The sequence below is a fragment of the Hyperoodon ampullatus genome (assembly GCF_949752795.1).
Source record: "Hyperoodon ampullatus genome assembly, chromosome: 13".
NCBI classification, from domain to species: Eukaryota; Metazoa; Chordata; class Mammalia; order Artiodactyla; family Ziphiidae; genus Hyperoodon; species Hyperoodon ampullatus.
Window position 1 is genome coordinate 87,153,588 of NC_136926.1, and position 26,365 is coordinate 87,179,952.

The 26,365-nt window shown below is 47.9% G+C and overlaps 1 protein-coding gene across 1 annotated transcript in view; it reads left to right on the forward strand.

Annotated features, from left to right (window-relative positions):
• The window catches only part of ZNF236 (zinc finger protein 236), a gene marked incomplete at its 5' end in the record, with an annotated part of 93,202 nt that overhangs the window by 50,076 nt on the left and 16,761 nt on the right, over nucleotides 1-26,365 (forward strand). The window contains 14 exons of the mRNA XM_079717309.1: nucleotides 1,692-1,833; nucleotides 2,477-2,737; nucleotides 5,535-5,779; nucleotides 6,494-6,595; nucleotides 7,109-7,260; nucleotides 9,117-9,220; nucleotides 10,602-10,753; nucleotides 11,511-11,723; nucleotides 13,785-14,067; nucleotides 16,316-16,419; nucleotides 18,186-18,551; nucleotides 19,297-19,442; nucleotides 19,534-19,774; nucleotides 20,181-20,360. Coding sequence (XP_079573435.1) covers nucleotides 1,692-1,833; nucleotides 2,477-2,737; nucleotides 5,535-5,779; nucleotides 6,494-6,595; nucleotides 7,109-7,260; nucleotides 9,117-9,220; nucleotides 10,602-10,753; nucleotides 11,511-11,723; nucleotides 13,785-14,067; nucleotides 16,316-16,419; nucleotides 18,186-18,551; nucleotides 19,297-19,442; nucleotides 19,534-19,774; nucleotides 20,181-20,360 — 2,691 coding nt within the window. The remainder of the gene's footprint in view (nucleotides 1-1,691; nucleotides 1,834-2,476; nucleotides 2,738-5,534; nucleotides 5,780-6,493; nucleotides 6,596-7,108; nucleotides 7,261-9,116; nucleotides 9,221-10,601; nucleotides 10,754-11,510; nucleotides 11,724-13,784; nucleotides 14,068-16,315; nucleotides 16,420-18,185; nucleotides 18,552-19,296; nucleotides 19,443-19,533; nucleotides 19,775-20,180; nucleotides 20,361-26,365) is intronic.

Genomic DNA, 26,365 nt, shown 5'->3' on the forward strand with positions numbered 1-26,365 from the left:
AGGTGCGTGTCTGACACACAGCCACGCAGAAGAGTGAACGTGTATCTGGGTTCGGGAATCGTCCCTTGTACGGCCAGCTTGCCTCCGAGCGCCAGGCGTGTCAGCCTGTCTGCAGCAGACTTAGCGCATGTGTCCTGGGGAAGGTGGTGGGGTGGACTGAAGGACTGAAGTTTTCTCTTCTTGAGCGCGAGAGAGGAGTTGTTGGGAAAAAGGGCGAGGCTGTGAAGGGTAGAGCGATGCTGGAGCTGCCCGGAGGGCAGGGCTTTGTGTGGTCCCCACGCAGCTCCCCAGTCCTGAATCCTTGTGAAATGGGAGAAGGTTTGGCAGCTCTTCGAGTGTGTGCCCTGTGGATTGTACACACATCAATCACAAGGGAGGTTCTGTTATTTTTTTAAATTATTTTTTGGCCGTGTCACACAGCATGTGGGATCTTAGCTCCCCAACCGGGATCAAACCTGTGCCCCCTGCCTTGGGAGGGCAGAGTCTTAACCACTGGACCGCCAGGGAAGTCCCACAAGGGAGGTTCTGAATTCTCTTTGAAAAATAAATGAGCTCTCATGCAGCATCGGGAAGTGCGGGTCCGTTCAGTTACGTCTCACATGCGAGCGAAGCAAAATAGAAATAGCAGTGGAAATGGCAGTGGAAATAGAAATGAGGAAACAAGTTTAAGAACACTGGAAAGTGGGATCTCCAGGACTGGCAAATGGCAAACTTAACGAGCGGCTCCAGGAGTCTGAAATCCCTGGCCCCCGCGTGACTAGGTGGATGGGGTTCCTTACGTACAGCTAGGAGAGTTGGGAGGAACAAGCAGGTTTTAGGGGACAGGATTGAGCTGTAACCCGCACTGTTAGGGACAGTCTGGACAGCAGTGTGTTAGGAGGTGCCTGTTGGTAATCATTGCATGGAAGTGCATGGCACAGCTGAGGGAGCAGGGAGTGTGGCCAGTCCAGAGTCTTGGCTGACAGCTGCATCGTAGAATGCCCAGGTAGAACTGATAGCGTACGTCTTCCTCTTGTTGTTCCAGGTAAACGTTAAGTAATTCAGAGTGTTCAAATATATGTTTGTCCTGAATTTCATAAATAATTCAATTGCTTGATCAAGACTTACTTATTACACGGTCAACCTAAGGGCATTCTTTATTCACTGAAAGTATGTAAAACCTGAAATATTTAAGGTTGTAATTTTGCTGTTTACAGATTTTCTTTTAATAAAATTTCTATGAAAACCCTGACTTTCTTAGAACAAAAGATCATGTTGGAATCATTTCTGTCTTGAGTTTGTTATAGTACCTAGGGTACAGTCTTCATACTGAACAAATAAGGGACTTAAAAACTCTGATTAACCTAAATGTTGATGTAGTTATATAAATTGCATGCCAACAGATGCTCATATAGAAAGTTAAATGTAGAAATCCATGAACAATTGGCTCTAGAACAAGGAGAAGTAGTTGTGACGATATAAATGTTCCTTATGTCGAAAGAGTATCTATCTTACATTAACTTTAACTCTGTAAGTGTTTCCTGATAGGTGTTCTTTAAATAGCGAGTTCCTAACACAACTAAAATAGCAATTAGTCGCAGCACTGGAATCTAGCTCCTCAGGATTTTTATCTTCTGGGTAAAGCAGATGCCTTTTGACATTTCTTAGTAGCACTGACAGTGAATTATTTCTGATTTTCTTTTGGTTTCTAGGTCTTATCCAGCCCATTCCAAGAAACCAGCTTTTTCAAAGTTATTTTAATAATAATTTTGTAAATGAAGCAGATAGACCGTACAAGTGTTTTTACTGTCATCGTGCCTATAAAAAATCTTGCCATCTTAAACAACACATCAGGTAAGGTAATGTCGATTCAGAGATGGAACTTTACAGTTACAGTGATTTAGTGATCTGGTGACTTGTGGAAATATTAAGAATGGTAGTGTTAGCTTTTGTTATTTAAAATGTCACTTTTGACCCCAGAATATTTACTGATAATTGATGTTTTCATTCTTCAGTGTCTTGACCAAAACGTTTTACCCACAAACCGCCACTGAATTTTATTTACGCTCCTATTATACTTCAGTATTTGCGATCTCTGGGACATGTCAGAGAAGTATTTGTTTCATTAGGATTATGCTCTTTCACAGTTCCTCGGGTGTATTCATCAGGTTAATTCTTGGTGCTAGCAACAGTGAGAAGGAAGTATTGATAGAAACCTGCTCACACGAGGCCGTGAAGGGTCACGGGAAGAGCACAGAACGTAGAAGCGGGTGCGGGGTCTGGTTTTGTGTCGGCTGTGTGCGAGCCCCGGGACTTCAGATGCGCCGCCTGGGCGCTGAGTCTCAGGTCCCGTTGTGGGGACGTGAGAGCCGAGTCTCTCTGCTGCTGAGCTCAGAAAAGGGGTGGCCAAGTGAGATAGTTACCAGGGTGCGTTCTAAATTAGAAAGCAGTGTGAAAGCGTAAGACGCTTATTCATTACCGTTTTTATTCTTTTTAGATCACATACAGGTGAAAAGCCTTTTAAATGTTCTCAGTGTGGAAGAGGCTTTGTTTCCGCAGGAGTGCTCAAAGCACACGTCCGAACGCACACTGGACTTAAATCTTTCAAGTGTCTGATATGTAATGGAGCTTTCACTACTGGAGGTAGCTTACGGCGACATATGGGCATCCATAACGACCTTCGTCCCTATATGTGTCCCTATTGCCAGAAAACATTTAAGACCTCACTAAATTGCAAAAAGCACATGAAAACCCATAGGTAGGTATAATTCTGATGGTCACTTTTTAACAATCCTTATAATTCCCAGATGATGGTGGGGAGCGTTTTGAAGAAAATAGTTGTCTTTGTTTCCTTTATTATTACTTCTAGCGGGAGGTGTATGAGCTAAAGAAACTTCTGTATCAGTGTTTAATGACCTATTGAGAACCATAGACTAAAGCACATCATTTTTATTTTTAATGTAGTGTTGAAGTAGTCAGTGTTGGCCTAAATGCTTTCTAAACTCTCTTAAAACTGATAATCAGTGGTAGATAAAATGCTAGATAGACAGTGTCTACTATAATGAGGTAATGAAGGTTTCAAAAAAAATCTTGGTCAACTTTGTGACCCCTAGGCATATCATTAGTGTTATCTGAATGGTAATTATTGTAGGTTGTTGACAGAAAGAAAATATGTTTTAGCTAACACATAAATCCATCATTAAAGCTAACTTAGATTTTTTTTTTTCTTTTTTTCGGTCTGTGGGCCTCTTACTGTTGTGGCCTCTCCCGTTGCGGAGCACAGGCTCTGGATGCGCAGGCTCAGCGGCCATGGCTCACGGGCCCAGCCGCTCCGCGGCATGTGGGATCCTCCTAGACTGGGGCGTGAACCCGTGTCCCCTGCATCGGCAGGCGGACTCTCAACCACTGCGCCACCAGGGAAGCCCTAACTTAGATTTTTGCTTGCTTAGAGGGCTGCCTCATCTGTAAATGGAGGTGACCCAAAGAGCCCTTACAGAGACTCATTTCTGACTGTTTCTGGAGCTTATTCAGTGGTGCTTCTGTGAAGCCACAGAATTCTGTATTGTAACGGAAAGCCTGGACAAGGTGACCACGACCACCTCCTAGGAGACTTTGAGAACAAGAGTTACCAGGCTTACCAGGAAAGAATATTAGCCTTCTGCCCTAGAATGTTTACCTTTGAGCCGTACTTTAACCCAGATGTCTCTGTCCAGGTCTTACCTACCAAACAAAACTCCCAACTGTTAGAATAAGGTAACTCTGAGAAATAGTGTTTTGGTTTTATCCCTCTGGATGCCGAAGCACACTTGACAGAATTGACTCTCCTCGATTTTGGCGCTGTTGATCGTGTAGCGAGGAGTTTAAGTGCTTCTCGAGACCATCTAGGGAATATGAGATTGGCGGTGTCAGTTAGGGGACTCTTGCCAATTATATATCCAGTTATACTTGGCTGCATTTTATGGAGGAAGCTCTGTGCTTCACACGCATTCAGGAACTGGGGAGTTCATGGGGGTGGAGATACTCAGAGCGTGCGCTGCTGCTCTCCTGCCAAGAGAAATGGGGTGCGGCCACAGCTTGCCCAGAGCATGGTGAATGACGCCTCTCTGCAAGACGCCTGGCCTTCACAGTGTGCTTTAGTGGTGGTGTTGGGAGTACAGTTTACAGGCTCAGAGGCCAGTGCTATAATTTCTGGGAAGAGGGTCAGCTGTTTTTAGCCGGGTCATTTCTGTCAGTGGAGTGTTGCTTTGGCCACTGCTTGTCCAGGGTTCTGCTGAGGGACACGTGCCACGCTTACGCCAGGGGAGAGTGTGCGTGACTTTCAGGTGGCAGTGTAAGGACGGGTAGGTCTGTCATTGCAGAGTTGGGGTTTTATCTTATAGATGGCGTGTACTGTGAACCTGCCTGCGAGCAGGCAGCAGCTCCAGTCGTTGGATCCCTTTGTTTGAAGTCTTGGGAATTCCTAAAATGCCATATACACTTACATTAAAAATAAAAAGTCGCTGTAGTAAGAGTTGTGAAAACACCCAGGCAAATAAACAGAAAACAAGGCTCCACCAGTCACGACAGAGGGCACACTTCCTCTCCTTCGGGGTGGCAGAGGGGACCCCGTGAACCCATGGCACCACTGTACAGTCACCCTGTGGTGGAGGTTGTGACAGTGCGTGTTCTCTCCTTTGCTGCTTGTCAGTACGTTTTTGTTCCCCCCCTCCTCAGTAAGAGTAGTCGAGAAGTGACTGTTTTTGATATCAGAAAATAGAGAGGAAAGACTTTGTTTGGAACTCGGAATGGAATCCTGAACCGGCAGATTCACGGGATTCTGGCATCCAGCGTCCGGTAGAGCTCGTGTGAGTCTGACTGGAGTAGCCCCTTCAGGGCTGAGATACTGTACAGCCTGTTACTCAGATCATTGTCGGACCTGGGTTTTTGTTTGTTTGTTTGTTTTTTCCCCAGTTTTTTTGATTCATTCACTGAATTCATTGTCCATTTTTCTCTTTGAAAGATAAATTGTTGGCCTTGATGAAAATATGCCAGGTATGCTTTGTACACGTAAAAGTAATATTAACAGGAATAATGATCTTGCAGAAAACCATCGCGGCCACATGCCTCGTGGTCCAGGTTCTGCAGCCTGTGGCCCACTGGTCAGTGAGCCGCGCACGGCCTGGCAGATTGCAGGACGGCCCTGTCTCTTCCACGTGTGTGTGTAACACTGAAAGCAGTCTGTCAAGGCGCTGCCTCATCTCATGCAGTTCTTGTTTTGAACACCTCAGCTCATCGCAGAATTTGAATTGGGAGAGTTTAGCTTTGAAATGTGGCGTCTTTTGTATCGTTCAGACTTTGAAAAATCCTTGTTGCCTTCAGGCCCCCATAGTCTGTGAAAGTGCTTAGAGATGAGGGCACGTGGGTTTTCTTTCAGATTATTTGTAGTGTTTAACTCTCAACTGGATTGCCGCCGCGACTTCAAAGTGAAACAGTTTAAAGTGAAAACTGTCACTGAATAAATCGCACCTCGCGTGCCCGCGGTGCTGACGCTGCGGACTGTTGTCCATTTTTTGAAGATTTGAGCTTGCCCAGCAGCTCCGGCAGCACCAGCAGGCCTGCCCGATAGATGACGGCGCCGTGGACCAGCAGGGCATGCACGTGCCCACCCAGGTGCCGGTGGAGATTGAGAACGCCGTGCTACAGCCGACCGCTGAGGCCGTGGCCGACAACCCTGGGGCCGTGCTGGACCTGGGGCCGCCCACCGGCGTGGAGGCGGGGCTCAGCCAGCAGATGGCGGGTCAACCTTTGGAAGCAGATGAAGGTGAGTGGTTCAGGGCTTTTAACTTTCAGGAGTTTTGCAGCCCTTCGTACTCCAGTCCTCGCTGGCCCTCTCGTCTCTGACCTTTTAAATAAAGCGCAGTTTGTGCCGTGTGTCTGAGCGTGAGAGAGTCTGCGGTGCATTTAGAATGGTAGAAATGGGACCTTCTGATACGTGCTGCTTGTCACCCACTTTCACCCCTGAGCCTACCGCGAGAGAGTCTTTGGTTTCCACTGAGTGCCCATCTGTGTGCTCACGCGTGTCCTGGTGCGTGGCTCCCGGACTTCCCAGCGTGAGGCCGTGGACTGGGTGCTGCTGGCGGCGGGAGCTGAGGCCCCTTGGCCAACGCGCTGCCTCCTGCGGGGAGGTCTCGCTGCAGAAAGATGCCGGCTCACCGGGGAGACAGTGAGCTCAGTGACAGAGTCGGCTCAGGCTTCCGGCCTCCTGCGGGCCTGACAAACGGTTGGCTGGGTCAGCTTGCTGTTTACTTTATGGGCATCCCAAGAAGTATTTGGTCTGTGAACAGGGTTTTGTACTTTTTAACCCAACATATGTAAGTTTGTACCCTCTGTATGAATTGTGTTCCTACTGTCTTTTCCAAACAAGGAGGCTGCTTTTTGGAAACTCACCGAAGCATCCTTTTGGACAGGTTGGTAGATGTGAAGCAGCTTCCGGGTTTACGAATTTTCCGCCCTCGTCTGTGCTTCTTGTCTTCAGACAGGCTTGTGGTCCCGCAGCACACTCTGGAAGGGCACGTGGGCCAGTACGAGGAGCAGGCTCCCCCGCCGCAGCCCTTCGAGCCAGCGGGTCTGTCACAGGGTCAGTGGTGGGCCTTACCCGGGGCTCTCCAGTGAGCTGCGCCTGGTTGGGGTTAACTTTACAGCAACCTTGAGTGTTTCTTTTAGTGCTCTTCTGAAATTTATGACCAGTTACCGAACCAGATAACCTCTTGCGTGGGTAGCGTGTGTGTGTGTGTACACATGCACACACCCGGTGTTTTGTAGTCTGTTCAGATTTTCCAGAAAGGAACTTTAATGACCATTCTACACCTGGTTTCTAGCCAAGGAAAGGTAATTGAGTAGAAATTGGGACTTATCTGTGGCTGGTGTGTCAGCCTGCCCTGCAAGGATGGGAGCTGAGCGTAGCCTCTTGCCTGTGAGCAGATCACTTTAGAGCCTGCTGATAAAAACTAATAATCCTGATTCCCGTTCAGAAAGTAGACATGTTCCTTTAAATACCTTTATTTGTAAAACCAACCTTTTTTGGTTTTGTGTGTGTGTGTGTGTAACTTTAGTATTTTTTGTAGAACTCATGTCTTCTAATTTATTTCAGGTTTTACAGTGACTGATACATACAATCAACAGACTCAGTTTCCACCCGTCCAACAGTTACAAGATTCTAGCACACTGGAGTCTCAAGCCCTGTCCACGAGCTTCCATCAGCAGAACTTACTTCCAGTTCCTAGCTCTGATACGATTAATGTAGTGAGTATTGCAGAAGTCTCATCATTGAGCAGATTCTATCTTATTCTTCACTGTAATTATTTAAAATTTGCTTACTTAAGAGGGTATGCTAACTTGTTGCAACTTTAAGATTGCTGCATCACCTGTGAAAACCTCAATGTTTATCATATAGGGCTTCTATTCCCTTAAAACATTTTTGTTTTAAGATTTCATTCCCATGATGTGGCTTTACCTTTTTGGTTAAAAGTCAGGAAAGTCAGGAGAGTGTAACTGACTTCCGTAATATCTGAAGGATATCACCTTGCTTTAGCGAGAAAACCTAAGCATTTTAATATGTGGAATCTTAAAAGAAACATGATAGAATGAAAATATAATGAAGGCTGACATACTAAACATACATATTTAAATGCATCATTTAAAATTTTCATCTCTTAGTCAAGTTGGAGGCATTTAAGTTTTTGTTTTGGTATTGATTTTGCCATTTTTGGAAATCTTTCGGTAGTGGTGAAAATGATTGGCAAATCAATTGTTTTCTCTCTCTTTTTTTTTTTTTGCGGTACGCAGGCCTCTCACTGTTGTGGCCTCTTCCATTGCGGAGCACAGGCTCCAGATGCGTAGGCTCAGCGGCCATGGCTCACGGGCCCAGCCGCTCCGTGGCATGTGGGATCCTCCCAGACCGGGGCATGAACCCGTGTCCCCTGCATCGGCAGGTGGACTCTCAACCACTGCGCCACCAGGGAAGCCCTGGCTCTCTTTTTTTAATATTTACTTTTTTAATTTTTGGGGGTGCTGCGTTGGGTCCTCGTTGCCGCGCGCAGGCTTTCTCTGGTTGCGGCGAGCGGGGGCTACTCTTGGTTGCGGTGCACGGGCTTCTCATGGCTGTGGCTTCTCTTGTTGCAGAGCACGGGCTCTAGGCGCGTGGGCTTCAGTAGTTGTGGCTCGCGGGCTCTAGGGCGCAGGCTCAGTAGTTGTGGCGCACAGGGCTTAGTTGCTCCGCAGCATGTGCGATCTTCCTGGACCAAGGCTCAAACCCGTGTCCCCAGCGTTGGAAGGCAGAATTTTTAACCACTGCGCCACCAGGGAAGTCCTTGTTTTCTCTCTTTAAAAGCCCCTGTGGGTAACTTTTGCCAAGTGGAGGACCTGGACCCTCCAGTGAAATTTTCAGAGCCCGTTTTCCCAGCTCGAAGCTGCGTAATTGACAGTAGGCGCTGAATCTGGATGGTGGGGGGCATGCCTGTCTGTGGCTTGCCTTCACTCGGCCCTCTGAGCAAGACTGCACACCCGCTCACTCGTGGCTTTTCGGGGCGGGTCCCGGAAGCCAGGGGAAACACGTGCATGCAGGCAGGTTCTCCACTGTTCTGGCCTCTCCTGTGCCTGTCCCCCACGTCCTGAAGGTCAGCCTGCGCTCTGTCCGCTGAACATGGGTGTTTCCTGCAGATCTGTGCCCAGTCCCTGGGCTGCACCACCTGTGGCCAGAAGGTGTGGAGTTACGGGGCTGCTGTCTCCAGGCCTCCTGCTCCTGGGCTGGGAACATGCTTTCTCCCCTGTGAGTTTGTGACAAGTGAGGGGACTTAGTAGTTTAAGAAAGCAGGGCGTTTTGTTCACTCTCAGTAAGAGTAGAGGTGAAGGAGTAGTCTCTTAATAGACATAAAAAATACGGAAAGGTTAAAGCAAGTTAATGGAAAATAAGTATTTCTTCATTAAAATTGGTATAGATGATTTTTGTTATTAATTTGGCCCAAATGATTGCAACGACCCAGTTGGGGTTTCTCCCTTTTAAATCCACATTTACGAGTGTTCTTATCCTTAGTTGTTAGGTGTTTGTATTCATTCATAGATGTTCAAGCAGTCTGCTCTGTGCTTCTGCTATGTTTTAGACGAGTCGTTTGATTCAGGAGTCATCCCAGCAGGAGCTGGAGCTGCAGGCGCCACATCCCCCATTCCTGGAGGACAGCGAGGAGCACAGCCGGCGCTCCTACAGGTACGCGCACTCCTCCGGGTACGCGCGCTCCTCCGGGTACGCACGCTCCTCCGGGTACGCGCGCTCCTCCGGGTACGCGCGCTTCTCCGGGTACGCGCGCTTCTACCACTACGCGCGCTCCTCCGGGTATGCGCGCTCTTCCTGGTATGCGCGCTTCTCCGGGTATGCGCGCTCAGACTGCAGCTCGTCCTGCTGCGCCCAGTGCCCACCTGCACCGTTCCTGCAGCTTCACAAAAGCTCTGGGAAACAGGGTCTGTCGTCACCCCCATTTTATAAAGAAAGTATCTGAGACAAAAGAGACTCACTTGCTAAAGCTTCTACAGCTAATAAGTGACATGGGCAGGGTTTGGATGCAGCAGCCTGTACCCGTAAACTACTCTGCTGTAGCTTCCTGTCCCCACTCTAGGCCGCTGTTACTGTGTTTTCAGAAAAAACTTGAATTTATATCGTGCCTTTTTGTCCACGGCTCTTTGTGTGTTTTATATATAACCTCCTGATACTTAACTCACACTTCCATTTATTCAACAAGTATTTGTTTGTTAATGTTTAATTTGGGATTGTGCATGGGTATTTTTAAGTGAGATTAGTGTAATGTTTTCTTGTGATTCCTTTGTGACACCTGCTTGGGCATTCCTGGACTTGTGGCCATTCATTCATTCCCCATTTGTTCATTCAACATTTATTAAGAACTTGCTGCTGTGTGCTCTGTGTACCTTCCTATCACAGATTAAAACCTGGAAATGGAAAAAAATAGGGAAATAAAATGGAATAAGCTTTCAGAATTAAAAAATTTTTTTTAATAATATGTGAACAGGAATTTTGAAATTTATAATTGTTTCATTCTTAATTTTAATATATTTCATAACAACTGAGAGGAAAATAACACTACATATTTATATATTATTCAAAATAGCTCTAGTAACATCTGTTTGGTAAAGTATTTTATCAACTAAAGAGTATACGAACTGACATTTCCAAGTGTCTAGACTCAGAGGTGATTCTGACCCTAATGCAGCGGAAGGGTTCGCAGCGTCTTATGACTTGGTAAAGAAAATAGCACATAATAAATTCCCCGTTACGTTTAAAGGAATAGTTTGTAGTTAATCAAATTTTATTTCTCCTGGAGAATTGCTATAGGTTTTACTACCTTTGAAATAATAAAATATGTTTCAGGGTACAGTCTGAGCAGAATTTGATCTAACAAGTTTTTCTTGCTAGTATTTCACAGCGTTTTAAGTGTTGGAGAGCATACCTGGTTTCTGTAACAGTTATGCCTGATTGTTTACTGATTGTTGGTGAAGAGTGTTTGCTTTTCTTCCCTTCTCAGGTGTTGCGTTTGTGATCATGCTGTGAATTAACGTGGTCTGTGTTGTGTGTATAGATGTGACTATTGCAACAAAGGCTTTAAGAAGTCCAGCCACTTGAAGCAGCACGTGCGGTCACACACCGGGGAGAAGCCCTACAAGTGCAAGCTCTGTGGACGTGGCTTCGTTTCCTCTGGGGTCCTCAAGTCCCACGAGAAGACACACACAGGTCATTGTCTGCCTCGCACTGGACGTAAACATGCGGAAAACCATACGTGATTCTAGAGCATATGAATTCTATCGCATTTTCATCACACCCCTCAGGGCCCCCAGCCCCAGGCAACCACTGACCTGTTTCCTATCTGTGTGGATTTGCCTGTTCCGAGCTCTTCCTGTAAACGGAACCATACGACCCGGTGCCTTTTGTCACTGGCTTCCCTCACTCAGCACGTGTTCAAGGTCCAGCCACGTTGTAGCATGTGTCACACTTATTTTTATAGCCGAACAGTAGTCCACTGTGTGGAGAGACCACGTTCTGCTTGTCCGCTCATCAGCTGTTGGACAGCTGAGGTGTGGCCGTTTTTTGGCTATCAGGAATAATCTTGCTGTGAACGTTTCGTGTGTTTCTGTGTGGATGCAAGTTTTCGCTTCTCTGTTTAGGAGTGGACTTGCTTGGTCATACGATAACTGTTTAAACCTTGGGGTTTACCAAACCAGAGTGGCCTTTCCAGAGTGGCCGCACCATTTTCCTTGTCCACCAGCAATGATTTCACATCTTGTCAGGGCTTAGTATGGTCTGTCTGCTTCATTATGACCGTCCGTCTTCTTAAAATAACCTCTTCTTGAAAGACCCTCAATTCCTAAAACTTGGAGACCACAGCAAGTACATGCTCTTCGGTTTTGCAGCTTGTTGAGCGCATCTTTGCTTTGATTGCGTACGGTTTTCAGGTAACGAACGTGTTCTGACCCCGTCTCTGCTGTCGCAGGAGAAAAGGCGTTCAGCTGCAGCGTCTGCAACGCTTCCTTCACAACCAACGGCAGTCTCACCAGGCACACGGCCACGCACATGAGCATGAAGCCCTACAAGTGTCCGTTTTGCGAGCAGGGCTTCCGAACCACAGTTCATTGTAAAAAGCACATGAAGAGGCACCAGACAGTCCCCTCGGCTGGGTCAGCACCGGGAGAGGCAGAAGGAGGAGGTGTGGTCCCTTTGTTGATTCAGGTTTATCGTCAGCCGATGCTGAAACTTAGTGATTAACTCATTTCAGAGGTGATTTGTACCAGTATGTTAACTTATTTCATTTTCTGATTATGAAAGCAATCATAATTTGCTCTTTGAAAGAAAGATTCAGGAAGGCATGAAGAGGAAAACTTCTTACCTCACTGGTCACCAGACACCAAAATACCAGCATCCCCGCACGGGGCAGGCTGTCGCCCTCGCACGCACGTACGCACGCACGCACGCGTAGGTGGACCCAAATTCCCTAATAGGAGATCACGTTAAATGCAGTGTTGTCGTCCATGGGTGTTTATTACAGGCGAATTTGATATTAGTGAGCACGGATGTACATCAGTTCTAACAACTGCATGGAATTCCATTGTGTTTCATTACACAGTTTCTTGTTGCTGGATGCACAGTGGCTGCCCAGTGCTGCAGTGTAACAGGAAGAGCTGGCGGTCAGGGGGCTTTAACCCTCGACGCTGTGCTTATTCACCACGCACATTCTCATCTGATCGACACGAGATACCATGAAGCTAACTTAAACGATAGACGAGCTGATGGGCCCAGTTCCCACACCAAGTATAGTAATCCCAGGGGATTATTTTGTGCTTATACTTTTTTTTTTCTTTGCGGTATGCGGGCCTCTCACTGTTGTGGCCTCTCCCGTTGCGGAGCACAGACTCCGGACGCGCAGGCTCAGCAGCCATGGCTCACGGGCCCAGCCGCTCCGCGGCATGTGGGATCCTCCCGGACTAGGGCACGAACCCGCGTCCCCTGCATCGGCAGACGGACTCTCAACAACTGCACCACCAGGGAAGCCCGCTTATACTTTTTGTACCTATGAGATGATTTCTTTTTAGCAAGTTCCAGAGTGAAATTACGGTGACAGAGCGTGCAGCTTGCATATTCTGACACATGGCGCCAGTGCACAGCGTTTAAAATTTTTTAAACGACCTTGTTCCATACGCAGTGTGAGTTATGCTGTCGATAGTTTACATGGTGTCCTGGGGCCTGGGCTCCTGTCTGTGCTGCAGCCGGCACTGTGCACCTCACACCGTTGATGCTGGCGGAGTGAGTATGCTGAGATGGGGGCGCGACTCAGAGGGCCATCCGTCAGTTTTTATTTCACTGTTTTGACTCTGATCGCCGTCCGTTTTGCTATTTAGTGTTTCTACTGTTTTTTTAAAAAAATTTTCTTAGCCATCTGTGCAATAATAAAGTCCCCCTGTCCCCCATCCCCTGTCCCCAGCCAAACCTTTTTTTCCTTCTCGGTTACATTTTTTTTTTTTTTTTTTTGTGGTACGCGGGCCTCTCACTGTTGTGGCCTCTCCCGTTGCGGAGCACAGGCTCCGGACGCGCAGGCTCAGCAGCCATGGCTCACGGGCCCAGCCGCTCCGCGGCATATGGGATCCTCCCAGACCGGGGCACGAACCCGTATCCCCTGCATCGGCAGGCGGACTCTCAACCACTGCGCCACCAGGGAGGCCCCCTCGGTTACATTTTAACAGCAGCTTATTCTTTTTTTTAATGGATGTAAATATATCCTTACATTTCACTGAGAGATTACTTAAACATACATATTTTTTAAGTGTTTTCTTTCCTTTCAGTAGGTCTTTTGAATTGGCAGCTGTTTGCTAGTTATCAGTTTGGTCTCTTCCTTCGGGCTGCTCATCTTCTTACGCCAATTCACTTTGTGCCCGTGTTGATAAATGAATGTCTGTGTGTACGAGTACTGTTGACTCGTGCGGACACTGACCCTTTCAGAGCCCACTGCCTGCCTGCTGGCAGGGCTGGCAGGAAACCGTCAGCCATGGCATCTGCCCTTGTCAGTGACCCCTCCCCCGAGGCATGGCCTTTCCACCCTGACCAGCTTCTCAATAGACAGTGGTGGGAAAAAAACCCTTTACCATCGCAAATATAGCCTCATTGAGTTGCTAATTTTAACCTTACATATTTAAGTTAAATGTTTAGTTTTAGTTGTTTTGTTACAACTTAGTTTTTTATTAGGATTTGATCCTTTTTCCTATGTTTTGTTTAGAGATGGGTCTGGAGGAAGAGGAAGACAGTTCTGAAAGAAATGTGTCTAGAAAGGCTCGTCCCGAGGTCATCACCTTCACAGAGGAGGAGACGGCGCAGTTGGCCAAGATTCGGCCGCAGGAAAGTGCCACCGTCTCAGAGCAGGTGCTGGTGCAGTCGGCCGCCGAGAAGGACCGCATCAGCGAGATGAAGGACAGGCAGGCAGAGCTGGAAGCCGAGCCCAAGCACGCCAACTGCTGCTCCTACTGCCCCAAGAGCTTCAAGAAGCCCAGCGACCTGGTCAGGTGCGGTGCAGGCCCCGCTGCCCCGGGGGTGGCCGTGCGGTCTGTGTGCTCCTCTGCAGCCCTTGCTGTGGTGTCTGAACCTGGTGCCTTTTGAGTGGCTCCTTCCCTTCTTGAGTTACGGTTTCAGGCCCGTGTGCGTTTTGAGGCTTCGTTGTAGGCTCATTGAGCACGTTAGCTAGAAGTTTGCTTGCTCTGTGGGTTGCTTGTGCTTATTTCTGTGGGACGGTGGTAGCAGTAAAAGAATTAAAAATCATTTCCTGAGGAAGACGCGGCGCTGAGCCCAGCCTTGTAGGCGCACAGAACAGCAGCGGGTTCCTGCCCGCCCCACAGGGCGAGCGGTCTGTATGGCGCGAGGCTCGATCACACGGGGAGGTGGCCCGAGCGCTGGGGGTCCAGGCCACGTCAGCCGCGAGGCAGTGATTGACGTGCAGTCTGGCAGAGTGGCGGAGGGCAGCTGACAGACGGGCTCCAGGAAGGAAGGCCGAAGCACAGCGCTCTCTTACAACATTTGGAGGTTTTTCGTTTACGGTGGGGGCCGGGGGGCGCTCGTCTTTTGCTTCAGGAGGTGGAACTGCTGGGTAAAAGGTAGAGGGTGATTGAGGGAGGAGCTGTCGGGATTTCAAGATGGGTAATAAGAGAGCCGGCTGCTTCAGAAAACCAGAGAGGCGTCTTCCTGTCCCTCTCTGTCGCACAGAGCCCTGCGCGTGACGGGAGGGCAGACAGGCTGCCGAGAAGCTGCTAGGCTGGAAGTGCTCATCACCTGAGTGCAGCCACTAACCCCTGCCCTTGTATTCCTGCCGGGCGGGAAGGGCCGTGTGCCAGCGAGAGAGGGACGGGTAGACGGGCAAGGGGCAGTGGGCAAGGCCTGTCCGAGCTTGGGCGCGGGGCCCAGATGGCGTCGTGTCCCGGCGGGTGGGGAGGAGGAAGGAGCTAAGAGGATGCCAGCGTGACTCCGAGGCCGGGAGTGAGACGCCGGAACCCTCAGCCACGGAGAGGACCGGGCGGTGGCCGCAAGGGAGCAACACGCTGGCTGTGGGGCAGGGCAGGGCCCCAGCGGGAGGCAGGGGTGCGAATCGTGGATGAGGGCGTCATGCTGGGCAGCCCCGTGGGCAGCGTCGCGCCGCTGTGAAGGCCTGCAGCGCGCGTGGCCGGAGGGTGGTGCTGACGAGCAGCCAGCGGCCCGGAGGTGCGCCCAGGAGGCGGGACTGCCGACCCTGCACCCCCGTGAGGAGGCGAGGCGGCAGGTGCCCCTGGAAACGGGAAGCCTGCTGCGGCCTGGCAGCCGGCCTGCCTTCTCCTCCGTCCTTCATTTAACAATCGTGCGAGGCTCAGCTGCCCCCACTGCGTACTGGACAGGCGTCCTGGTGAAGCGAGCCAGGACTGAAAACAGCGGAGGAGGCTATGAAGGGAGAGCCTTCCCCTCCCCAGAGACAAGCGCTATCAGCAGTTTCTTCTGTGCGTTTTTTCAGAAATGTCCACACATATGTCAGCATTAACTTCTGCAGTTCTGGTCTCGGTTTAATTTTTACATATATCGTGGGGTCTCAGACAGCTTTGTCAGTACCCGCCCACCTCTTTCATGCTTCACGGCGACGTCTTGTTCTGTCGTGTGGGCATCCCAGACCCCTGTTGATGACTGCCTAGTTTTCAGTGTGGAATCACTAGGCCAGCCCCACTGTCCTGTGCTCTGTGTGCACCTGTGTGGGTGCCCGGGGTCAGTGCTGATGGACACACCCACTGGCCTCGGAGGGCTGTGCCGTTCATATCCCCCAGCCTCTGAACACCTGCTCCCAGGCCACCCAGCCAATGGTGGGTCATCATCAGACTGATGGGAAAGGGATGGCTTGTCATTTTAACTTGCTCCTTTTAAATTCTGAGGCTGGGGAATACCTTTCCATGTGGCATTTGGGTGCGTGTGTTTCTTCTCTACGCTGCCTGTGTGTTGCCTGTTTTTCTGCTGTGATATTTCTTGTCTTACTGCTGATTTGTAAGATTCTCTTTGGTTTTCAAGAAAGTTAGCCTTGTTTTCATTGGTCTTGCAGATTACTTTGTTGTCTTGTGGATTTGTTTATGGTATTATTTATATAGAGTGAAGCTTAAAAGTTTTGTTTTGCTAAATTTATTCAGTACATAGTCATGCATAATTTTTATTTATATGGATAGCTATAAATTTTAAATCATGAAGGTTTTTGTAAATGCGTATAAAGTTAAAAAGAAAGACACTTAATTGCAAATGCTTTCTGGCTAGGCATGTTCGAATCCACACTGGAGAAAAGCCATATAAATGCGATGAATGTGGGAAGAGTTTCACTGTTAAGTCTACCCTAGACTGCCATGTGAAGACTCACACAGGTAAGAACAAACACTGCACTGTTGGTAGATGCCTTCCGACAGCATTTTATACTTGTTCCTATGTATTTTGCACACATACTTTCAAGATGAAACAAAGCTTAAAAATCAGGAACCATGAAGAAATGAATATAGAAGATGTGTGATTCCCAACATGGAGAAAGTGGTATCTGACACCAAAGGAAAGGATCTAGGTCTCAGATGTGGCGTTGTAAGTTGTCTCACTCAGAGTTAAATACCTGTGTTAGAAAGATTATCTCTTAGTCTCATTCAGGCCAGAGATTCAGTTTGTTGAAATTTTGTGAAAACTGGGGATTTCACAAATCTGATTACACTTATCAGGTAGCAATTCTGTTTCTGTGGGGGGGAAATCTGATAAAGGAAAACAATTAACGTCCAAATTTCATGGCCATTTTCTTCGTCTAATGTGAGGAACTGAAGGTTAGTCATCCTAAGTAAAACGTGCTCAACCTTTGCTTCTTGATTCTGCACGGTGCGCCCCTGTGGGTTAGAAGGCGGGCCCTGGGCCTCTGCCCGGTTGGAGTCTGTCCTCAGACCCGCCCACCCCTCATGTAGAAAGTGGGGCAAACACGAGTACCCCCCCACCCGGTTTAAATTGCCTAGAAAAGTAAAAGTAGCGCCTGGTAAACACGGAGTAAATGTTAGCGTTGTGAGGACGTGTAGGATTATGATTTTCAAACCAATTTACACTCTGAAGTTTTGGCCGTAAGCAGACTTGACCAAGGGAGTACAAGTGGAATTTCACACATAGGCGTAAAGTCCTGTGATTCTTTTCTGATGGGTTCATGTGTGGAATTAGGTAAACAGATACACGAAGTCCTTCAGCTGCGTATTCGACGGACAGTTCTTCTGTTGTTTCCTTAGGATCTGTGCTTGACCCTTCCCTGCAGCCCTGGGCGCTGCCGAGGGTTGGGAGCGACCCGCTTAGCGGCTTTGCGTCCCGGGTCTCGCATGGTAGCTCACGGGGCAGGTGCCGGCGACCCTCAGGATGCCTCCTGCGCACCAAGCCTCCGTGTCGGCTCCCTGGTGTCAGGACTAGGAAGAAAGTCTCTGGGAAGACACCTTCCAGGGCTCCCTCTCAGGTGACTTCTGAGGCCCAAGCAGTGCGAGGGGAGCAGGCGCCACCGGTCCCAGGGCGAGTCGCCGGGCGCCCGCCCCTGGACACAGGCTGCGCTGGTTTCCCAGAGCAGGGGAGGGAGACAGGGACGGACGGGCGGGCGCTCCTTGCAGAGACTCCAGGGCAGGGTCGGGGCTCTGCCGCCACGCCCAGCCACGCCCAGCCACGCCCAGCCACGTCCAGCCACGTCCAGCCACGCCTGCCTGGCCTTCTTCCCCCCCGCAGCGCGTGTGTTAGAGGACTTGGCGCCCCAGGAACTGGGCACGTGCGTCCGGAGCGCAGTCTGCCGGGCGGCTTCCACCTGTGCCGGCGGCTCGGGCGCCCCTTTGTCAGAGGAGAAGACCGGTGAGGCGTGAGCTCACGCTTCGTAAAATCAGGGAGCGGAGCCCGAGATGCAGGGCGGGTCCCCGCTTCCGGCAGGGCTCGGTGTGCCTCCGTGTCGTGGAAAGACTGAATTTGGATCCTCGACAGTGAACTTCGCTTACTTTTAAGTTTTCCAGCCACCGGCCCTCCGGAGCGAGGGGCCCTGGGGAGCGCGGGGGTTGGTGGACGCAGCGCGGTGGCAGCCAGGCCGATGGCCGACGGGGGCGAGCGCTCGGCCGGCCCGCTGACGCTCGGCTCCTTCTCCCAGGTCAGAAGCTCTTCAGCTGCCACGTCTGCAGCAACGCCTTCTCCACCAAGGGGAGCCTGAAGGTCCACATGCGTTTGCACACTGGAGCAAAGCCGTTCAAGTGTCCCCACTGTGAGCTGCGTTTCCGCACGTCCGGGCGGAGGAAGACTCACATGCAGTTTCACTACAAACCGGACCCCAAGAAAGCCAGGAAGCCCGGGCCCCGGGGGCCGCCGGAAGGGCCGCAGCCCGTGAGCGCGCCCCCTCCGCCCTCCTCTGACCCCAGCGTGTTCATCATGAACAGCCCCGTGCTGGCGGGGCAGCTGGACCAGAGTCTGCTGCAGCAGGGCCTGCTGGGCCAGGCCGTCCTTCCCGCCTCTGTGTCAGGTGAGTAGGGCTGACAGGCACCAGGGCTGTGGACGCCGGGACAGGGGGCGCGACCTTCAGCCTCAGGACATGCCCTTCCTGAGGGTTTCCCGCGAGGCCGTGGGGGTTGAAGTCCTGACTTCCAGACGCAGCTGCCTTTCCGTTTCCCATTCTTTCTAACGTCACTTCTGCATTTCACGCTTCGGCTCTTTGTTTAGTTTGATGGGCTTAAACCTGTTTCTTTTTTAGTATTCTCACAAACTTAATAGCGAGACGTAACTTATAGCTACCCGTGAACCTTGTTTTTCATATACGAGAGTTATCCAGTTGCTCTTGGGTCCCACAGTATTTGAAAAGCATTACATTTTAGTCAGTTGGGTTTTTTGTGCACTCACAAACAACGTAGCAACTGTTAATAGCTACTGGACATCTTAAGTGGCTTTCTTTCAGTTTCATGACCCATGGCACAATTAAAGCATAATAAGACAAAATAATAGCGTTGTTTTAAATCTTGGGCTAATCAGTGTGATCTCTTTGAGCCTAGTTTCCTGATGTGTTTAAAATGGATAATATTATTTTCTATTTCACAAGGTTTGTTTTGTGATGATTAAATTAAATATGTATGTGCCTGTGTAAAGTAAATATTAGTATTTGTTAACTAGGTCATGTCGGTATGTGTTTAGAACTTGTGTATTTAGAAACCCAGTGCGTTTTTCCTGTTTGAGAAAGTGTCTGGTACGCAGTCATTCCTGTTCTTCCTCTGCAGCTGGTGGCGACTGGACAGTGTCTTTGACAGATGGAAGCCTGGCCACCCTCGAGGGCATACAGTTACAGTTGGCTGCTAACTTGGTTGCACCCAGTGTTCAAATCTCTGGGATCGACGCTTCCAGCATTAATAATATCACGCTACAGGTGCGACGCCCACCAGGCTTTTCTGTGCTTTCAGATGGTCTGAGTCACACTCAGCGTGAAATTTCCATCACAACAACCTCTGTGCTTTCAGATTGACCCAAGCGTCCTGCAGCAGACGCTACAGCAGGGTAACCTGCTTGCTCCGCAGCCGACCGCGGAGCCCGGCCTGGCCCCGCAGCACAGCTCCCTTCAGACACCAGACAGTACAGTCCCTGCCAGTGTGGTCCTCCAGCCCATCTCGGGCCTGTCCTTGCAGCCCACGGTGACGTCTGCCAACCTGACCATAGGCCCGCTCTCGGAGCAGGATTCCGTGCTGACCACCAGCAGCAGTGGTGAGAGCTGCCGCCTCGGTTGATTGTGACAGCTGGAGTTTCGGCTCGCTGCTGACAGTCACAGATTTGGTTTGGGGACGCTGGGATGCTGTTTTCTTCTCTTTATAAAGCTTAACAAATAAATGTCCTAAGAATAAAGGAAGTTTTTCTGACGATATATGATGTTTAGTCAGTATATGCACAGAGATTGCATTCATGGAACCGGCTTCCTGTTTCCTCATAAGGCTTTTTGTCTGTTTGTTTGTTTTTAAATCATTTCAGATGAAGGAATTAGAGATGACTGATACTGTATTTTGAATCCTTCTCTTTTTAAAGTAACAGTTGCACTAAAATATTTTAATATGAAAAAGGAGGAAATGATTATTTTTTTAAGCCCAGCTTTGTTCTGTTTTATAACGATGACCAGGGACGCAAGACCTCTCTCAGGTGATGACATCACAAGGCCTGGTGTCCACCTCCAGTGGCCCCCACGAGATCACCCTGACCATTAACAACTCGAGCCTGAGCCAGGTGCTGGCGCAGGCGGCTGGGCCCACTGCTGCATCGTCCTCGGGGTCGCCGCAGGAAATTACCCTGACCATCTCCGGTTAGTCTTAAAATTTTTTAAATCCTTTCACCTGCAGTTTAGGTAACTCTTTTTTGTATCTTTTTCCTGCAAGACTGAGCTTTGCCTAAATCCAGTGCCTCAGGAAGTGTTTGTAATTTATGTGAGAAACTCCAGTTTAGTGAGAATGATCATCCTGCAGTTCCCATCTGATACCAGGGATTAAACGTGGTGGTTCCTCATGGCACGTCCAGTTTGAACCAGTTAGCTTTGTCAGATATATTTTGTTTAGCCAAGAGTAGAAAACCATGGCTTCATAATTCTTACCATGCTCCTTTGAGCTAAAGGAGTTGAATCGGTATAAGTGGTTACACTAGGAGATTACAGATACCTACCCCCCTGACCTTTGCAGAATTTTTCTCAGATTATGTAGAAAATTATGGTAGAACTAGGTAAGTGGGTGGAAGACACCCTTTGGCAGCCCAGGCCACCGAGGTTGGCAAGCTGATCCTCCATGTGAGTCACCAGCTAATGTGTTCCCTGTTCCAGGCCTGTGATGTTCACGGTCAGTTCTTCCCCTTATAGAGCATTAATTCTCACAATATGTTCTCATCTAAGTTAGCTTGGAGCATATTTTACAGGTGCGCTTTGCCCACATGACTCTTACCTATGAGCTCTTCATGTTAACTGAGTGGTTCTTAAATTTAGCAACAATTTTTTTGACCCTTACAGTGCACCAGGTCCTGTTCTAGTAACTTTGACAAATATTAACTCATTTAAGTCTCATAACAACCTTATGAGATTGTTGTTTTTTTTAAAAAAAAAAAAAAAAAGAAAAGAAAAACATTTTGCTGGGGTCAGAATAACTTCCCTGGAGACACGGTATGGCAGTGGCTGGAACACAGGGCCGATAGCTGTGTGAGCGGTCAGTGTAGTTATTACCTCCGTTGCCTGAGATTTCTGCAAAAATCATTATTGGAAAAGAAAGAGTAGTTATTGAGAAGAAAACCAAAAGCATTCTTTCTTAAGGGGTGTCTTTATTCCTTTCAATTTATGTGAGAAGTTTGAGGAACTATTCCTGGATGGAGCTTTGCTTCTCAATGACACACAGTGGTTTTTAGATGCTAACAGGCAGCAGAAATTAACTTTGAATTTTATCTAATTCACTAACTTTCTTCTTTTTTATTTAATATATGTGTATTTATATATATATATATTTGAATTTTAATGTTGGAAACATGGAAGAGTTATTTTCAGAAAGCTGTTTTGTTGATCGAATTAACTTTTTTTGCGTAATCTCAATATTTGAGGGGTTGTGCTAGTCCTATACAAAAAACACATAATGTGGGATTCTTGTTTATAGTTCGGCAAATGTGTTTTTGTGTTTGTGGCTTGTACTTCTGTTTCTCCTATGTTTTCCTATTATCGATCATTTAGTTATTTTATTGTTAATTTTTAGTGTATTAGGTGAATATAACTGCAATTAAAAAAAAATAGCTTAGGGCTTCCCTGGTGGCGCAGTGGTTGAGAGTCCGCCTGCCAATGCAGGGGACACGGGTTCGTTCCCCAGTCCGGGAAGATCCCACATGCCGCGGAGCGGCTAGGCCTGTGAGCCGTGGCCACTGAGCCTGCGCGTCCGGAGCCTGTGCTCCGCAACGGGAGAGGCCCCAACAGTGAGAGGGCCGCGTACCGCAAAAACGAAAAAAAAAAAAAAAAGCTTAAAACGGTTATCCTAGGAGAAATCTTTGTCAGTTGATGAAATAAAGGTTGCCCAAACTCTGGGCTTAAGATTTCTTATTCCTTTACTTCTCATTATTGTGTGTAATGAGAATTGGCTGTGGGGACTACTAACTCAACATTTTCTTATCCCATTCTGAGAAGTCTAAAAAAACTTTTAATTTGTGGTCACCTGTGGAAAGCATCTAGCTGTGCTATAGAAATTTTTGGTTATTTTGTAGAATGTTCTTTTTTCCATGAATGCACAGAATTATAAATGCTTATGAATACTAGAATGCAAATATTACTTCAATTAAGGAGTACAGACCTTTAGCAGTTCATAAGCTGTTTGGGAAAAAAGTTAAACATTGGGTAAAAGGCGAGGAGCGTCCTCAGTCTCCCCCAGTTGTCTTGTACAGTAAAAGTCCTCTTACCTGATGTCTTTAGTGTAGTTATTAATAAAAAGCCACATCAAGCAGAGAGTCAGAAAAACGATGCCTACACGATTTTGAGCATTTATCCGCAAGTCTTTGAAAATGGGTCTGCTCTGCTGGTAGGAGTTCTGCACGTTTTATTTTGCCCACACTTCCACCCCTGTTGCACAGACTCATTCCACAGTTCTATTTCTCTAGTGTGGCGTGAGGGTGTCGGTGATTATGAAGCTGAGTGCAGCATCCTTTTGTCTTTTGGCTTTCATTGAAACAGCTCGGGTTTTTAATTTTCATGTTCCTCTAGTAGTTTCCATACTATCTGATTACATTATACAATTATGCTGTAATGTAAAGGTTACAAGCTAATGAAGCTGACAGAAGCCCATGTCTCTCGGTGGGAGTACATCACGGCGTGTTTGAGCCTGCTGTGCGCGTCCAGAGCGCCGTGGGGCAGTGACCCTCCCGCAGGAGACCTGTAGCAGCCACTGCTGCCGCAAGGGAGGCCTTGGTACCCTCCCTTGTGCCCCTCGATGCTGCAGCTGGGAGTCCACCATGTTTGGAAGTATTTCCAATTCGGTTTAAGTTTTATTCAACAAAGTGTGTAGTTCTAAGTGCCTAAATGCTGGGTTAAAGTAGAACTCTTAAGAAGCACCTAAAAACTTTATAGCTTAAAAAGTGTGAATAAATAGTTTCATTTCGGGAAATGTATTTCATGGTCTTATTTTCATTTTTTTCCTCTTTAAATAGTATTAAAAATGAAATAGCTTTTTCACTTTTAAAAGGATGTTATTCTATGTTTAACATACTTGCCCGTATGTGAATGAACGTGTTACTCTCAGATGCCACAGTGTTGATTTCTGTTTAGGTCAAGATCTCATTCAGCACGGTTCTAATGGAAGTGGTGAGCTGAACGGGAGCATAAGATTGTCAGCGCCTGCGATCAGTAATCCGTCTACGGGCGCCACCTTGACCATAAGCAATGATCAGCTTCTCTCACAGAGTGCAACGTTAAACGCTTCAGGTATGCAGCTAATGATCCAGCCACGAGAGGCTTCATAACGTTTCATAGTTATAGGGCTCTGCACCTGGTCAGCGGAGAGAAGTCACCTGTCTTCTTGCATAACGAGTGTGTCAACTGCATGTTCTAATACGTTTGATGTGATTCTGTGATGATTAGTGGCTTATGTATAATTCTAGGACACAGAACTGTCTCGAGTGTTATTAACCTTTTAAGGGTTGTTTCCACCTTCTAAAGAACAAAGGAAAATAATCTTATTCAAATATGCAAGGCATTGTGTATGTCTGCAAGTCACAAAGCTGTCCCTGTGTCAGCCAGGCTGAACGTGCCTCTGACTCGTTACTTTGTGCCCTGTGGTGGGAATGTTTGGGCACCAGCTGAACGTAGGATGGCAGAATTAAAAGAAGACATCTTGGGCTTCCCTGGTGGCGCAGTGGTTGAGAGTCCGCCTGCCGATGCAGGGGAAACGGGTTCGTGCCCCGGTCTGGGAAGATCCCACATGCCGCGGAGCGGCTGGGCCCGTGAGCCATGGCCGCTGGGCCTGTGCGTCCGGAGCCTGTGCTCCGCAACGGGAGAGGCCACAACAGTGAGAGGCCCACATACCACAAAAAAAAAAAAAAAAAAAAAAAGAAGACATCTTACTAAGGTTTTGAAGTATAGGCTTTAATAAAAAATAAAAGTAAAAGAGCTCCAGTAAAATAAGTCACAGCTTCATAAGTAAATATTAACAGTTGAGGATGACATACCTGTTTTCCTTACCTTGTAGAGATTTCATAACTTTCTTAGGCCTCTTTATTTTCTAACTCTGTATATCATTTTTTGAGAAAACAAAAATTTAATCTTTAGATATGTTTGTACCCCCAGCTAGACTTTTTTTCATGCTTAATTGAAATGCTTTCTTAGCCAGTAATTCTTCTATTCACTAAAAGGTTGTGGTGCATACTGTGTGGTAAGAAGTATACTAAATCTGGGTGTGTAATGTTGAGCAAGGCAACTATGGTCCTCTTGCATTTTGGATCCTTGAAATGAATAGAGCAGACGTTTATTGAAGAACCCGTAAATCAGTGTAGGATTAACGGCAGTAGCGATCCATAAAGGGGAGAAGGGCGCCCAGGGAGCACGTCTCAGGGGTGGGGGGTCGACTGGTCGGGGTGGCCTCCCGAGGCGGGAGCTCTGGCCGTGGGGAGGCATTTCTCTCCCGTGAGCGAGGGCTTGATGGAGCTGCTGGTGCTGCAGGGTGGGGACTTGCTGAACTGAAGCAGGCGGTGAGCTGAGGCAGCTGCACACAGTAAGGTTCCACTCAGGACCCTGAGGGGCTTTCTGTCCACCCCTCTCCTTTGCTAACGGGTAAACTGACACCCGGCTGGTTAAGAGCCTTGTCGGAATCACGTGTTGGCGGGTCTGGGCAGATCCACAGTCTGGACTTCTGGCCGATGCCGGTTTCCGCTGTGCCACTGCTCCCCGTGTTTTCCCGGCTCTACTGTGGTCTTAACTCTCCCTGCTGCGTCGCTTTGCTTGTTTAATTTTGGGGCTCTAAGAAAATTGTATCCCAGAACTGAATTCTTGTACTTATTAATTTGAGATGAGAGTCTTTTTGTTTTGTTGCGGTTAAGGGGAATTTTGTTTTATATTCTAATTGGCTGTGAAAGCTAGTACTTTCAGGTTATAATTTAGCCTGTAATAGGTAAGACATCTACAGTATATCATGTACTACTCAAGTTACATAGCAGACTTGTTTCTGCAGCTGTTTCCAGAAAGTCTTAGTTTGTGTCTTTTTGTAAAGGACTAGACACTGTGTTCTTTCTTACACCTCTAGGGTTCTGATCAGCTCTCCCACCCTGTGTGGTGCGTGGTGCGTGGTGCGCGGTGCGTGGTGCAACATGAAGATGTGTCTCTTGTGTTTGACTGGAATGAGTGGTGTCACGCTCTGGTGGGGGTCTCTGTCCTGGAATGTTGGGATGTCAGGCTCTCCCCGCCTCCTGCTTCCCTGAGGAGTAAACTGGCTGTGGGTGGTGGAATCTTACGTCTCCTTGGAAGCCCTGCTTCATGTCTGTAGTGAGTCCTGGGCAAGTCGATGGAAAGGCAAGGAGAGTTTTCGGTGTTTCCCTTTAAATGGAGGGGTGCTTTGCGCTACCTGGTGACCCTGAACGTTCGCCAGTACAGCAGATTACTTAAAGCTGGTGATGTTCTGATCAGAATGGAGAAGGGGATGGAGGGAGAGCCCAGGAACACAGAGGGCTCTGTTCTGGCCACCTGTATTTCTTTAAACCTCTCTCTTCTGTGAGTCAGACATTAGGTGTTCCACCTTGTACATCTGCCTCCACAGATACAGAGTGATGGTCTCACGGGCAGGGAAAGAGCGGTCAGTTGTGTACAGGGCTCCTGTATGCCACGCACTGATGTTTCTTTAAAAACAACACGCATGCCCCTTTCTTCTGATTTAATTTTTTTTTTCTCTTAAGTCTTATTGTTTTAGAGCCAGCTGAGAACTTTTCTTCTTTTTGATGCCACTTTAGCTTAATTTGGTATCTTATTAAAAACATTTTTTTCAGGAGTTTGATGATATTAGAAAATAAAAGATGTGCTCATAACTAAAGAACATTTGTTTAATAATGTATTATCAGTTATTATAAATACAGGATTAATTTTATATAAGCAGCTCATTGTAGTAACGATCTCAAATACCTTTGGCATCTTTGAATAATCCTGAATATAGGTAAAGATTCTTCATTCGCTGAGCCACTTGATCCTTGACTCTAAGCCGATGTTTTTAGAGAGGTTTGCGTATTCCATTAGTGCTAGTTATAATTAAGTGGCTGATTTCATCTATATCGTATTGTCAAGAGATTGCATCTTAATGGGCAACATTTATCTTAGAATCA